Consider the following 15,380-nt stretch of genomic DNA (forward strand, 5'->3'; position numbering starts at 1 on the left):
AGGTCGTGGAGAATTGATAAGGCTTTGAAAAAAATGACAATACCATGATTACAGAAGTGAAGATATTGCAACAAATCTACAGGTTTACAAGAAAGATTCTTAATCAACACTTGTTGGCCAAACTCAATCTCAATGCAAGGCACCCTCCAGCTCTGCCAAGGTATAATGATGTAAACTTTCTGGAAAGAGCTCAGGGATAGATTGATTTGCATTGCTAGTGAAATGCTGCATTACTTCAGCATTTCAGGTATCTGACATACAATACATGTTTCAATAATTCCTAAACACTTTGGGTGTTGCTGAAGTACCTTAGATTTAAGAGCTTTGCTGAACAGTTCTGTGATTTCTCATGTGTTAAAAATTAAGCACGTGGAAAAGAGTTTTGAAGAATCAGGGCATCATTTTCCTTAATACTGCAATTGATTTCTAAGGGACTAGTTAAGGAGAAAAGTTTACTCATCTTGAGTAAAGGGTGGCATAACTGTGCCTAATAAATAGAGTTTTTGAAAATGTACTGGTTTTTTGCAGTCTGTTCCCTTGACGATCTAAGATTGTTCCTTATAGTGTTGAATGCTCTTTTTTTTAGCACTGTATTTAATTTAGTTGTAAATGACTCACACTGTGGTGGTGCTTCTACCACTTTCTCAGTCTATATCATAAATCTGAATGTGCATGTATTTGCTTGGTATTGCTCAATGAAATAAATAACAGCAGATCTGAAAAAGACATCAGAAAACTACTCATTCTTAATTCCTGTGAATGATTGCTTATGTCACTGTTAGGTTTAAGTATATAATGATTTCTGCCAAAAGAATCTAAGACACAGGTTGAATTTGATTAATGAATACCATTATTTGCTGATGGCCTGAAGGATTTATCTTTATCTAAATATTTTTTTCCAGAATGAGCACTTTTAAAATTAGATTAAGCACTTCTGTATAATACCTATTTCAACTCCTAGACAAATCACCCTTTTATTCAATTAACATTACTGTTCCAAGCTTTACCAAGTAATTTCCCAATAATATAGTATGGACCTGTTTCACTAGCTGCAGCAATCAACTTCTGCAAGAAAATCGGCTGAAAAGAAAAGAAGGCAAGCGTACATGTGTTGACAATAATATGAGACCTAAAATGAGTGTGCACATTTTTGTAAGATGAATGCTTAGATGTTCTTGAATTGTGTTTTTCTAATGAGTACCACTGGGTATTGGTCAAACTCATCATGTCTTAATTGTTGGTATCATGAGAATGGAGTTACGCTTCCTATTTTTATTTTTCTTTTTTCATGAATTTACAGTTCAGCAGTTTAAGCTTAGAAGGAAAACAAATATGAATTAATTTTGCCAAGTGATTCTAAAACTCATTTGAATTAGTCCCTTATAGTCTACAGTTAACCTTGATTGCATTTCATATTTTAGACTTTCTTGCTTTGTATAATGAGGAATACTCCCTACTAATAATGTTAGTAAAGCAGAAGAATAAATTGATACATTTTTCTACATTAGCAGTGCAGTTTATTTTTCCAAGCTCCTTTGATCAGAAAGTCTTGATATGTCAATTTTGCTAAATTTTGCCATCTACCTGTATGTGTAACTGATTACATTTCTTGATTTAAGGATTAAGTCAATGAAAAAGTTATCTGAGCTGGAAGACAAAGTCAATCTTAGCAAAATGTTAATCCATGGATTTCGTTACATCTGAATCTGCATACTGTATCTGACTATTAATATTTAATGCTTGATGTATAACGGATTATGAAATTTAAACAAAAACTATCTTGGTTTGTATAAATACATAGATCTTAATGCTCCTGTAGATAGAAAATAACTTCACAGAGACAAATTAATTCCCAAGTAGGGAAATCTTTTCCCCCACTTATCTCCTACCCAAATCCTTAATCTAGGATGTTTTAATATCTTATGGAGCTTTGTATTTGCAAATTCTACCCTTGGAGAGCACCTTAAAATCCCTCGTCCTGCTCTCTTAGAAACCGATACAAATTTTCATCTTAGTTTTAAGAGGAACTGTATTAAGCCCATAGTAATAAGTCTGTTTGTGTGTTATTTCTGAAGATTTTTGCTCTTTATATATGAGTCTTAAGGTAAAAAATCCTGATCTAAGAGCTAGAGTCTCCATAATGGGTAGACTCTGCAAGAGGTCCTTGGCCAGTAGTAGGTGGTTCAGGACAGCTGTGTATCGTGAGTTGTGGCAGGAGAATTGTTTCCTGACTCCTTCAGTGATCAGATCTCCCCTCTAGCTTCACACAAAACTACTGGACATAGCTGGTGCAGACAGCGGTGTTGGGTTTGTACATCAAAAGTCTTTGGAGCTGAAATGCGTTCTCATGGGTGATTGGCACATAAGCCCTATGGGAAAAACATCTGCTCCTCAAACCAAACGGGATTACCGTGGAGCTGTTGCTTTGTCAACGTGTATTCCGTAAAATGGAACTTGGGCAAAGTTTATGGTTTGTTACTTTGTCTGTAGTTCACATCTTTTCTTTTAGTATTATTTAACATGTCCACCTCCATTCTCTTTCATTCTCAGGAGCTTCCGATTTGCTTATCAAGTTATCTTTCTCTCTCTTTTTTTCTTTTCTCTTTTTTCCCCCTCTCTTTCCCTTTCATCCAGATGGAATGCCATTTGCTTGGTGGGTTGGCCGTGCCAATGAAAAGCATCTTTACTGGGGAGGATCTCTTCCGGGCATTCAACAATGTGCATGTGGACTGGAAGAAAGTTGTCTGGATATGAGATATTTTTGCAACTGTGACGCAGATAGAGAAGAATGGTAATAATTTTAACATGTATAGTAGTGTCTGTGTGAGAGTTGGGGATAGGAAGTAGGGCAAGAAGGCTTAAATCTTTTCAAGATTCATAGTTCAGGAAGTTTGAATGGCTTGAGTATGATCAAACGAGAATGAAAGTCAAGCTAGAATTTTGACTTCTGATTTAATCTTAAATTTCTTATTTGAACCAAAGGCAAGATACCTGGCTGAAGCAGGTTGCTGGGATGGGTTGTCTTCAAAAAAATCTTTGCTGTTGAATGCCAAATACAGTTGTTTAATTTGTTTAAAAATTTCCATTGATTCAATTGGAGAATTGCTTGAATAAAAGCTCTAGGAGGTTAGTGCATGGGTGTCGATCAGAGCAAAAAAATTCAGGCGTAGACAGCAAAATTCAGGTGCAGACACCTAAAGAACAAGAAATCTGTACTATCAAAAAGACTTGTGTTTTTCTTATGAAACAATATATCCGTATGTGCCCTAACTTTCTTTTACATTGGGTCTCAAGCTTTTTAAAGTCAATGGAAAGACATCCTTTGGCTTCTGTAGGTTTTGGTTCAGTCTCCATAGGAAGTTTTAGATTTACAGCACGAACATTGAAAGCCTTCCTTAGGTTCAGACCTTTGTTGTGCCCTGATGCTGCATGAATTTACAAAGGCCACCTCACAACCTTCTCCCATTCTCTGCACCTTCAGAGACTCTCCAGCAGCTGAGAGCTAGTTGGTGAACTTTCCAATTAAGTCCTTGCTTGCGTTAGAGGAGACAGGAATGCCATATGAGTGTTGTTGAAAGTACAATTTGAAATGCTGTGAAAATACATGTAAAAACTCTGCTTTGCCTTCTCTCCCTTCTGGACAACTCACTGATAGGAGCTGCTCCCCTTTCTCTAAAAAAAGATATTTTAACCTCGAGTAGTTCAGAAATTACGAATAATGGAAGTAGACAAGAAATGTCTTGCTGTAATGGGCTACTGTGTTTGAAATAGTGTCTGAATTATCCCTGCGAAACTTTCACTTAAAAGAGAATGAGTAGAAAGGAACTGTAAGGGGTCTTGAAAAAAAAAATTAAAAAAATCAGAAATTACTTGTCACTGTAAGCGTGGGGCTTTTTTGGTATGATTATTTGATTGGACCCTTTATGTCCCTGGGGTCACTATTCACTTTCAAAAATCATAGCTGTAAGGGGATTTCTGTGGGAAGGTCTTTATGTAAACGTTGGTTTATGAATGTGATTTGTACAGAATTGTATAGAAAGGCCTGGCTGTGCATGTTAATCTAGCTTTTCTTTAATGTTTGGTTATCAGAAGCACTTTGGTGAGGTTTGCACAGGAGCGTCAAAAGAATCTGTTTTTTACTGGTGCTTGGCTCTGTTCATAATCCACATTTCACTTTTCGGTGAGCTGCTACTCGAGCAGAGCAGGGTTTGTTACGCTGGCAGACCATTGGGATGTAGTCTCAGATTGCAGGACAGTGCACCGCTAGATTGTACAAACCAGTGCAAGGTGAAAGCTAAATGCAGTTTTATAATGTTTCAGCTGAGTCTCCTAAGGAAATGAGACCTAAGTGAATTACGCTGTGGGTGTTTATCTCCATTTTTCCCCCACACCCAATGATTTTGAACAAGCAGACACCTTTCAAACATCTTTGACAGAAAAGGAGAAATCTCAAAAGTATTAGAAATTATACATTCTATGAAAATTTGTGCCAGGCTAAGGGGAAAAAGCCAATTAAAACACACAAGAAGGAAGTTAAGGAAGCGTACACTTTTATTAGATTTTGGAAAACCCTCATGGGAGAGAGATGTTGAAAATCATGCTTCATTAGCTTGGCAGCTCACAGAGCTACTTGTTTCTCCTAATTTCATGATAATAATAGGATATGCATAGAAGTTTCCTCAGCTAAACTGCGTACTGTTTGTTGGTTTGGGGGTTCAGGTGTTTGGAGTTTTAATCCATTTGAAATTTGGACTTTGGTGGTATTCTAAATTGCAGGTTGCCTCTTTAAAAGCTAAAAAACCCCTGGCCTTTACAAAGAGTTTCTAAACATAAGAAATTTCATGCCTCTTGAAGATTACTTTTGTGTTTCTCTGCTAGAACACTGACCCCCTGATATATAATGAGCATTTGAATCTGAAACCTGCTGAGATCTGAACTGTGACTTTAACCTGCTATACATTATACTGGAAGGAGCAAGACAGCAGTAGATGCATTTATTTGCCTTAGCATGAAATAAAATGGGTGCTGCAGAGTGGAAAACCAGAAAATCATTTTTGCTCCTTTTAGATAAATCAGGCTGCTGACTGCAGTTCCAAGGTAGGAACTCACCAGAATAGCTGGAGCATCGTTCTGAAGAGGAGACAGGTTTAGGATTTTGCTTTGATTTGGTTTCCCTAGGCTAAGTCTTGGGTGCAGAAGAAGCTGCTACTTTCTTAGAACAGCAAAAAAAAAAAAGGGAAAACAGGAGAAAATAGACTTGAAAAAAAAAATCCTGAGCCAGGTGTTTGGCAGAACACAATATGCACTTCTAGGCATGCTGACTTTTAAATGATATCTAAGCAGACACCTGAGCCAGCTGCTATCTCTGGGTTCTTTCTTGACATGACACCAGGTTAGTCCCCCTGGAGTTATGCTGGCCAGATGAACAGGAATATAATTGGTTGCATGCTGTATGGAGAAGGCTTTTTGTATTTTTCACCTTTTTATTAAAGCATTCTAGTGAAAAATATCGTTTTCCATCCAGCTCATCACTGTACTTCCACACTCTGCAGTGTGATGACAGCTAATTCTGTAACTGCAGAATAGTGGAGCATCTTCATGGTATTTGCTGGAGAACAGAAGACCTCTGCTGAGGGAGCAGAGGCACAAGATGTCACCCTGACCCAAGCAAGGGATCTGGAAAGGTGTAAAACATGAGTTGACTGTAGTTTATGTGTGCCTCCAAAAAAGAGATTTCTGGCTGCTGAAAGCTCTTGCTAGTGGGTGGGAACATTCATAGAAATCCAGTGGCTGCAAGCTGAAGCTAAATTGAGTCCAGAAAATGTTTTCTGTCTCTCTCTTCCCCTTCCTCAACACTGAGAATAGTTAACTGTTGGGACAAGTTACGTATAGATGAGGTGGACTTGCCATAGCTTCAAGTACTTACCTTCAAAGTGTTTGTCTTTCAAAAGATATGCCCTATTTCAAACAGAATGTGCATCCTTGATGCAGGCATTATTGGAAAAAGGTGTTAAACTGATCTAAAGAATAAAGCATTTCTGAAATGCAGATGGGGTCTTCAGTCCATTCCAGAGATCCTTTGGATCCTTAAATATTTCTCCTAGGTTGTCTTTCATCTCAAGCAAAGTTCTCTTGTCTTGGCAATGAAAGTCTTGCTGCTCACCAATCCTTTCACTGAAATGGGAGGAACCTCTTTCGTGCCATGGTAGTGCATGACCGTCCTGAAATCCATTTGCTACTTTGGTCTCTCTGTCTGGAATCCATTTTCCACTCCAAACGCAAACACTTGATTGAAGCCAGTCATCAAATCAAACCTATTTCTTACTGACTGCATTTACCTGGAAACCTTGTGAATTTGGAGAACTTTACAGCTTTTTATTTTGTACAGAAAGAACGGCATCTCTGGAAGTCATTTTGTACAGGAAGTTCAGGCATCTGAGCAGTGTGATGGACAGTGTTGTTTCTGACCAATAGCTCATTTGCCATCTTTTACTTCTATTCTCCAGTCTTATTAATCAAATTATAGGAGTATCCTCTTCTTTTATCTTCCAGAACAGCCTTTTTCACTGGGGAATTAAGCCTTTGAGTCTTCCCATTTTCAAAGTAACACTCATTCACCTCTTTACTGTGCCTTCAGTGTACTGCAAGCAACAAGGAAACCACAGGACATGTAAAGAAGGGGGTGGGGGATATCACTATTGTCAGACCCACTTTGGCTCCCAGAGATCTATTGAGTACATCGAGCTTTGTTCGAGGAGGAGCAAAGCCCTGTGGAAGCGAATGAAGCCCTCTTTGGATGAGCTGTATTTGTGCAAAGCTGTGCCAGAGCCAGGATGCTAAAACTGGAAGGGCTGAGGAGAGCAGGGCAGAGAAACCCAGCCGCTGACGAGCCCAGATTTGATAGGGTTGGGTTGCTCAGCCGCTGTCCCACACTGAATCCGTTCCCCCAGAAGCACTGCAGACAACTCCGCAGAGCCTGTGGGCTCATAAATAAACCCTGCCGGAGGTGACCTGGCCTGTATGGAGCTGTCTTGGATATCTGCCTTCATGACTGTAGTTGTCAACCGTTAACTAGAAAAGCTGCCTGCAGAGAGCTGACTGCAGCAGGCCCCTGAGGTGTCAGGAATCAGTTCATTACTATCATTACCAAACTCTTTCTCTGTACCTCTTCTCTAATTCAGCAAAATACAGCCACTGCATCTTGCCTTCAACTATTAGGTATGTCCACTTCTGCTGCTTTTTTTTTTTTTTTTTCTTTATTGTGACTCTGCATTATTGTACCTGGTAAAGCATGTTTGGATGCAGCTGGTGGGTAAGATAGCAATTAAATGTATTCCTTTAGATTATTAATGCTATCTCCTACACAGGGTTCAAAACTTTTTCTGATGGATGCCTGTTTCACTGGCCCATTTCTCATGCACTTCATTGACATCCGATGATGATAGTATTCTTTTCCCCAAATGTACTGTATTTATGAAAATTTGTACTGAATATCTGAGCTACTGAGGTTCAGACCCCACCAGAGTTTTCATTAATGTACAAGAAGAAAATGTACCAATAGGGGATCATATGAGAAGATTTATGTTCATTATATTTAATGGCACCATTGCTCTACCACCTGTTAGAAAAAAATATGGAAACAGCCACCTAGAGATTACCAATTTATGATGGCTTACACTGTTAGGATACCATAGAGTAAGATTTTTTTGAGCATGTTTTTATTAGTAGCCAGGAGGAAGAAAAATAATCTCATAGTGTTACGATCAAAATAGTTATTTGTCACTTACAGGTAAGACTACCTGTGCTACATCTTAAAGTTTCCAATTGCTGAACTATCACCTTTAGCATTGCTGTACTTGCAGCAAATTTTTTTTCCTCCCCTTTTTTTTTTCCCCACTCCCCTCCTCCCATACACAGGGCATTTGTTTCATGCGTAACATGTTAATCTTCATACATGGATAAATAGATGATATCAAACTGTATTTAATACCCATAACTAAAAATATTTCATTGATGTAATTTAAAGGGCATTATTGGATTTGTTTTGGTTTGGTTTTGCTTGTGGGAAGTACAAATTGATACTACCCTTTGTGTAAAGAACTCAGAGAAACATCTGTTCATTGAGGGTGCTTTCCACCCTCTGAAAAACATTCAGATTTTCATCTGAATGTGTGCCGAATTGAGTGCCAAGTCAGGTAAGCAGAAGGTCTACTTCCCAAGTTTATGAATTTATTTGTACCATTTTCTGCATGTACAGGGCTCCTTCCAGGAAAGGGATAAAACCTGCTTTGATTTTTGTGAGGTCAGGACTTAACTTACATTCCTGGCCAAAGAGCATCACCTCCCAGGACCTTCCTGCAGGCAGGACCCACCCGGAGTTCTGAATGCTGAGAAGTGGAGCACAGCATGGTACAAAAGTCATGCTCAGGCGATGTGGTCACAGAGCGCTATGTGGAACCTGCTAAGAGAAATTAAGAAGTGGTGTTGGCTAACCTGAGAAGCAGCTGTGGAAAAACAAATATAATCTGGTTTTAAGTGTATGTGAACTGCTAAATTAAAATACTTACAAGTAAAAGCTAGCTCTGGGAACAAGTACAAAAATAATTAATCTAATAAGGTTTTATTTTTGTTTAAAAGACAAAATCATGTACGTGCACATCATAGTGCAGATGCTTTCTATCAGAAAATAGCACTTTTTATTTGAAAACTGTAGTACATGAAAAGTGATCCCCAAATCTCCTTCAGGCAAAATTCCAAATGTTCTGTCTAAACCCTAGAATATTTGTATTTTGTAGTGCCACAGCAGTATTTCCAGGAAATTGTTGTACAGGTACATGAAGCTCTCTTGCTCCTCTCTGAGGCATAATACACTATATTTGAGAGGCTGCCATGGTGTAATAGTAGAGGAATCGTGGCTCTTTGTAAGAAATGGAGTCTGAAATAAGTTCAGCTTAAAGCATACCAGGAATTAAAGACACTTAAACTTTAGCTCCCATCAGGGCCTGCATAATGTCTTCAAATCTCTTTTCTGCTTTTCTTAGCTGAAACATCTTAGGTGTTGACTTTTAACCAAAAACTTGATTGCTCACCATGAAATAATAAACTGCAACAATAGATAAATTGTTCCTGTCGTTAACATATCCTCTGAAGAGCAGAATGTTTTTCCGATAGGTTTTAGTTCACTGTCTGCTTGCATGAGAATAAGCATCCTTACACAAGTCTTTTTTTCCATGTGTGAGAGAATAAAAAGCATAAAATGTGCTGTTTGAGCTTCAAGAGTAACTTGATTGAGTTTTCAAAGCATTAACATAAAAGTGAAGATTTTTATTAGTTCTAGAATATTTTTCTTTCTCACAGTTGAGCTATGCTAGTGAAGTTCTCTGTGACACTAGCATATAACTAGTAAAAACTCAGAGTCATAAAATTCGATATAAAAGAACTTCATGCAATATAACAGAATATCTAATAAGCGGTGCAGTTTTCAGAGATGTGGAAGAGATACCTTTAAAATGTCACCATTTCATTTTTTTTGTAGATATCTTCAGTGGTAGCTGTAGAAAGATACTGATTTTGATTTTAATGCTGATCATAGCTAGTAAAAAGACTGCACTATTTTTTGAATAAAAATAAATTTGCAGGAAACCTCCCTAAATATTTTGTGATTTTTTTATTTTATTATTATTTTTAAAAAAGTAAATGCCAGCTTAGTTATTCATGTGTATATTGCATATTTTATGTCCTCTTTCTGTGCACCTTTCTGCCTGCCTTTCATTCATTCTGCCTACTCTTCTTCTTCCCACCCACTGAAACACCTTATTTAATTATCTTCCTAAGAAATACTGAAATAGTTGAGCTTTTGTTACAACTGTTTCTTCATCTGTTGAGAGCATTTACACTAAATTTCAAAGACTCATACAATAAGCTATATGAGTACGCTGCTGAGAGACCCCTGTGAAGAGATTTGGAGACCATGTACTTTTGATTCATACATGGAATTTTTCCTTCTGAGCCTGTATTGAAGCCATCACTCTGCCTCGTGCCTGGGAATTTCATCTTGATGCACTTTGTCTGTAATTATCTGCACGTCAGATACCCACTGAAGCAAGAAAAAATGTTAGGGTCGGAGAGGGCGCCCCTCCTTTTCCCCTTGGAATTATGAGACAATTAACTGTTCTGCATGCAGTTATAAACAGTGACAAATAAATGAAATGTATGTAGCCTTTACCAAAAAGATCAAAATACCCCTTCTATTTTTTCTAACATTAATCAGAGTAGAGCACTTACCCAAGCAAACATCCAAGGTTGTGTGTCAGAGCGTAGCTGCAGTGTTCATCCTGATTATTATTTCTTTGCTTAAGTCCTGCATCCCTTCCCACAGCTGGAACTATAATGAGAGGTACCTTTCTGGAAGGTAGTATGACAAGCAGCATATAGGTAGTCTGGGATGTCAGACTCTTCAGCAGTGGTATCGCTCAGTGATACCTGTTTCCTGAGGCTTTGTGTCGTACCTGCTTGAAGGAGCAGTGGGTGTAAATTTGGGATTATTGGCATTTTGGATCTGGTCATTGTTGCCATCCCCATAAGCAGCATGTAGTCCTTCACCTGTGAGCAGACAACTGATCTGAGTCCAGACCCTGCATGAAAATTGGGCCATGCAGAGGTAGGGATCCTTTTCTCCAAAACTATTGAGATTCGGCTCCGTGAAGGATGCTCTGCCAGGCTTATGTGCCCAGATGCAGAGCAGACCTCAACCCTGAGAAAAAGAGCTAGGAGAAGAAAACTCTTTATCACTGTGGGGATAAGATGCGATAGCACTCACCTCTATAGTCAATCGATAGAGAAATACCTCGAGAGGGCAGCTTGGCTCTGGTAAGGTCAGGGTTGGATGCCTGGGGGACTCAGTTCATGAAGTACAGCAGAATGAATGCACATCTGTACACCCTGCCAGAGCCAAAGCCACTGAACAGGCTTAGAGACCAGAGGGCTGCCATGCAACACCGTGCTGCATTTTGGGGACAGCAGTTTGCCCAGCCCACTCAGAGTAAAAACAAATAAGTAATCCTTTAGGAATCTTTCTTTTCTCTTCCTTTCTAGCAGCTGTCTGTAAGTTAGTTGCATTTGAATAAGCCCCGCTGATGCAAACAGGAGATTGTAGTTCGACAGTGCAGTAAATCAGCCTTCAGTATTTCAGTTGCTGAACCAAAACTTCCACAGGCGCGTAATGCAAAGGGCTGATTCAGTGCAAACTCGCTCTGCCAATTCAACCGTCTTCGCAGTGTGCCGAGTCAGTTGTGTGCCAGCCATCTCGAAGCTGGATCAGGTATTGTCTGGCTGCCCCGTGCTAACAGCGCGCTGGATCGGGTATCGCGTGTCCTCTTCCTGCTCGGGAAAAGCCTGAAGCCAGCATAAATGCCGTTATCTGTCTGCAGCTAACTTAACAGAAATGCAAACGTGGACTTACACCTGGTCCTCGGCAGGATGAATTTGATGTGGAAACCCAGTGGGCAGAATGGCAGCATTCTGCCTCAGCTTCACAATCATTCTGAACAGCTTGAACACAATTACCATCCCAGTTGCGTCCCAAACAGCATCATGTATCCAAACACAGCATCTTCAGGGGTCGGTATTACGTAGGAGCATAGAGCACACGTGCGTGTATGTATCTTAAGCGGTGTGTACTGGTCACAAGTCTTCTAGGTAATTCTGCAAAAGACCTTTCATCTTTAATTAAGCATCTTTCAAATATTGCCTTGCCTAAGGAATGCTGGGGATTTTGTCTGTGGTTAATCTGTCTCTTTCTGTTTGTTTATTATAATCCAGGACAAATGATACTGGCCTCCTTGCTTTCAAAGACCATTTGCCTGTAACTCAGATAGTGATCACTGACACAAACAGATCAAATTCGGAGGCTGCCTGGAAAATCGGCCCTTTGCGTTGCTATGGAGACAGTGAGTACTAGCTCTTCTCCATTTCCATAGGTACAGAATGTTCCCTCTTTCTTTTTGTTTTGTTTTTATTTTATTTTTTTAAACTTATTTATCTGATGAGAAGTGGCTTTCCACGTGCAGCTTGCAGCTGCTGTCCTGTGCCAATTAACTATAGAGAAGGGGGTTGTGTTTGCAGGGCAGTTCTGGAACGCCGCTTCCTTCAACACGGAGGCCTCCTACCTGCACTTTCCCACCTTCCATGCCGAGGTCAGCGCGGACATCTCCTTCTTCTTCAAAACTACTGCCATCTCTGGGGTGTTCTTGGAAAACCTTGGGATTAGAGACTTCATACGAGTTGAAATAAGCTGTAAGTTTCGCCGTCAAGAAATCTTGGTGGATTTGCCCAATTTCACAGGTGCAGGGAATTGGGAAGGACATATTTTTTTCTGTCTTGAGATGGTTGGAAGTGTCTGAAGAGGATAAGATGGAGACATAAAGGCTTATTAATGTAGACTTATCTACCTCTCCTGTCAGTTTCCCAGTATAGCCTTGGTCATTACACTTAATCTTGTCATGGCTAGGTTTAGCTTTCTTAAACAGGTGATTGAATCTACTTTTTCAACAGTGATATTATTATTTTTTCCTCTTTAGAGAAAAAGCTACCAGTTAGATGTACCTGTAGACTGTAATTTTAGTTGAAAGATGAAAAATTTAATACAACTACTCTAATGGTTACTTTTATTTCTGTACCAGCAACATACCCAGTGTGATGCAGCCCTAGTGTTTCAGAGGAACTCAGTGTGTATGGTACAGCTATGAGGTGAGAGTCTATGAAGGACAGGATGCTAATGCAAAATAAGTCAGTCACAGTTGTAATGGGCCTTGAATACTTCAAAATCTAGTAAGTGACTGCAGTATAACTGCTACTCAGTATATAAAGGAGAGTAGCAGGGAACTTAATTAGTGAGGTTTTTGACTCACTCCTGTTCTGATGGCTTCAAATATTTATTAGTGACAAAAGGGAACCATGGCTTTCACTTGAAATATGACTTCTGTATTCCAAATTCTGTCAAGCTTAGGAAAAACAAACTGAGTGCTATGCATTTTATAATATGCTTATAATAACCCCAACATAAAATTTAATAAAACAGGGCCCCAAGGCCCTTCAATTCATTAAACCAATGGTAAAAGTCATGGTGCATTATCACAAGGTAATGAGGTATGATTTACTGTTAATTGCACATCAAAGTCCAATTTGGTTGTACTTCAGTGTACTGCATTTCATTCTCGGGGATGTAGAGGTAAAAATGTCATTTTGATATCAAATATACAAATACTACACACAACTAGGAGGATTGTTTAGTGAAAGCTTTTGTGTGTGTGTTAAATATGTACTCCCAGAGAAATGAGTTATTTAAAAGTTTGAGGAAAGTCCTGTCTTTTAAAGTTAGGCTTCTCATTAGTAGTTTGGTGGTGTGTTTCTCGCTGCCAGATGGAATTTGCAGCCTAAAGGCCCTGTATCAAGGAAGCTCCACAGACCAGCTGCTTCGAAGGGAAATGACCTTTTAGCAGATGCAGGGGCTCAGAATAGATCTTTGTCTATCCCTGTGGAGTGTTTCCTATCTTAACTATCTAAGAAGCAGCTTCCAAAACCAGACCTATCCAATTTGCTGGGCTTGAAATAACAGGTTTTTATGAATTTTCAATCCACAGCCTGCTGGTTGTGTGGTCTGTGGACCTGATTCTTGGTCTTTATGGTGTATTTATTATTTTAGGAAGAGGAAAAATAATCAGTAACAAGAGTGTTAAAAGTTGTGGCCCCTTTCAGGCTTCCAGCAGAGCAAGATGGAGTCCTTTGTATGACTTGTTTTTCAGTTATTATCCTGTTTCTAGGAGCCTTACTGTCTCTGGACATGTGTTACATATGCCCCTTTAGTTTAGGATTACCAATGAATTAGGTTTGCTCCTCTGTTTTTCCTTGCTTCCTGGGTCAGGCTTATTCAGGCAAACAAATGCTTGTAGGACTCTCTCCTGCCACTGGCAGCCATGTTCTGTAATTGTTAAGTACATGCATTTTGAAAAATTTAGTTAGAAGCTGCCCTTGATCCTTTCCTGCATGTTAGCATTATTTGTCCAAAATCTTTTGCTACCATTGTATGACTTTTGTACAGCATTTGGTACTTTTACTTCAAAAAGAGAATAAACTTCTATTTCTAGAGCACTGTAATTGTTATAACAAAAAAAGATGGGTACCCAGAGCCAAGCATAATCACAGCAGAGATCAAACAGTGAGGCTGCAGGCTTAGATTTATGTATAAGCTGCTGTGTGGGAGATGGGAGGTAAATGATGCTGTACTATTTGCTGACATAAAAGTTAATGGACCCTATATTTATGTAAGATTTCTTGATGTCAAAACCACGATTTAATTCAGACCTTCACTTCTTCTTCACATCTGTTTATCCATTCCAGCCCCCAAAGAGATCACCTTCTCCATAGATGTTGGGAATGGCCCCACAGAAGCCACCGTGAAGTCTCCCACACCTCTGAATGACAACCAGTGGCACTACATCCGAGCAGAGAGGAACCTCAAGCAAACTTCTCTCCAGGTGGACAACCTCCCCAAGAAGGTCCTGGAGGCACCTGCTGACGGTCACTTCCGCTTGCAGCTCAACAGCCAATTATTTGTAGGTAGGGACCATTTAAGGGTTTCTGTAGATATGTACAATAGTTCTATGTCCATACCTTGGTAATGCTGTTGTTTCACCATTGAGCTTGGATGTGGTGGTGTAATTCCGCTTTCTCTTCTTCTGCTCCTGCATAGGCAACTTAAATTAAACCCAAACTACTGCCTTTATGCTCAAAGCACTAACTGTAGTTTAACCATACTATACTAGATGGTATTTTTAGTGTCTAAGATTGCTTGAAACGTATTTATTGCCAATTCATTCATAGTATTTCTTCTTGTGCAGCACTGGCTGTGTAATTTGCTGTAGGAAATGTGATCTCTCTTTTTAGATGCAATGTAAAAGGCACAAATTCTTCATGTACGTTTCTGGGGCAAAGCCTGATGACAGTATGGTCTAAAGTCTGTTCCTTCAAGCATGCCTCCCAAAACCTGTATTTGGTCATAGAGTGCATGGTGTGAGAGAACTATGAAAGCAGTCAAAGCAAATACAGTTATTTTAACTGAAGGTGATCTTTCAAAAGGAAAAAAAAAAAAAGAAAATATTTCTGCATATAGTTTGTTTCCCTATCTCCCTTGCAAATGAAACCTAGATCGGGACCAGCTTGTATTAGAGAATACAATCAGGGATAACGAAGGGACTTCTCCCTTTTCTCTATTCAAACACTGTCTTTCTGAGTAATCTGCTGAGTGATGGAGTGGGTTGTAACCTGCTTCTTATTCAAGGCCACTCAGGTAACTAGCGATTCTTTCCTTAAAATGGATTCTC

The 15,380-nt window shown here is 39.3% G+C and overlaps 1 protein-coding gene across 7 annotated transcripts in view; it reads left to right on the plus strand.

Annotated features, from left to right (window-relative positions):
• The window catches only part of CNTNAP5 (contactin associated protein family member 5), a 299,942-nt gene that overhangs the window by 232,743 nt on the left and 51,819 nt on the right, over positions 1–15,380 (plus strand). For all 7 annotated transcript variants that reach the window (XR_008577724.1, XR_008577725.1, XR_008577726.1 and 4 more), the window contains 4 exons: positions 2,635–2,791; positions 11,821–11,948; positions 12,124–12,294; positions 14,398–14,616. Coding sequence is in view for 4 of the 7 variants with exons in the window: in XM_054830600.1 (XP_054686575.1) it covers positions 2,635–2,791; positions 11,821–11,948; positions 12,124–12,294; positions 14,398–14,616 (675 nt within the window). In the remaining 3 variants the exon portion in view is untranslated. The remainder of the gene's footprint in view (positions 1–2,634; positions 2,792–11,820; positions 11,949–12,123; positions 12,295–14,397; positions 14,617–15,380) is intronic.

This window comes from Grus americana, chromosome 6 (genome assembly GCF_028858705.1).
Source record: "Grus americana isolate bGruAme1 chromosome 6, bGruAme1.mat, whole genome shotgun sequence".
Lineage (NCBI taxonomy): Eukaryota > Metazoa > Chordata > Aves > Gruiformes > Gruidae > Grus > Grus americana.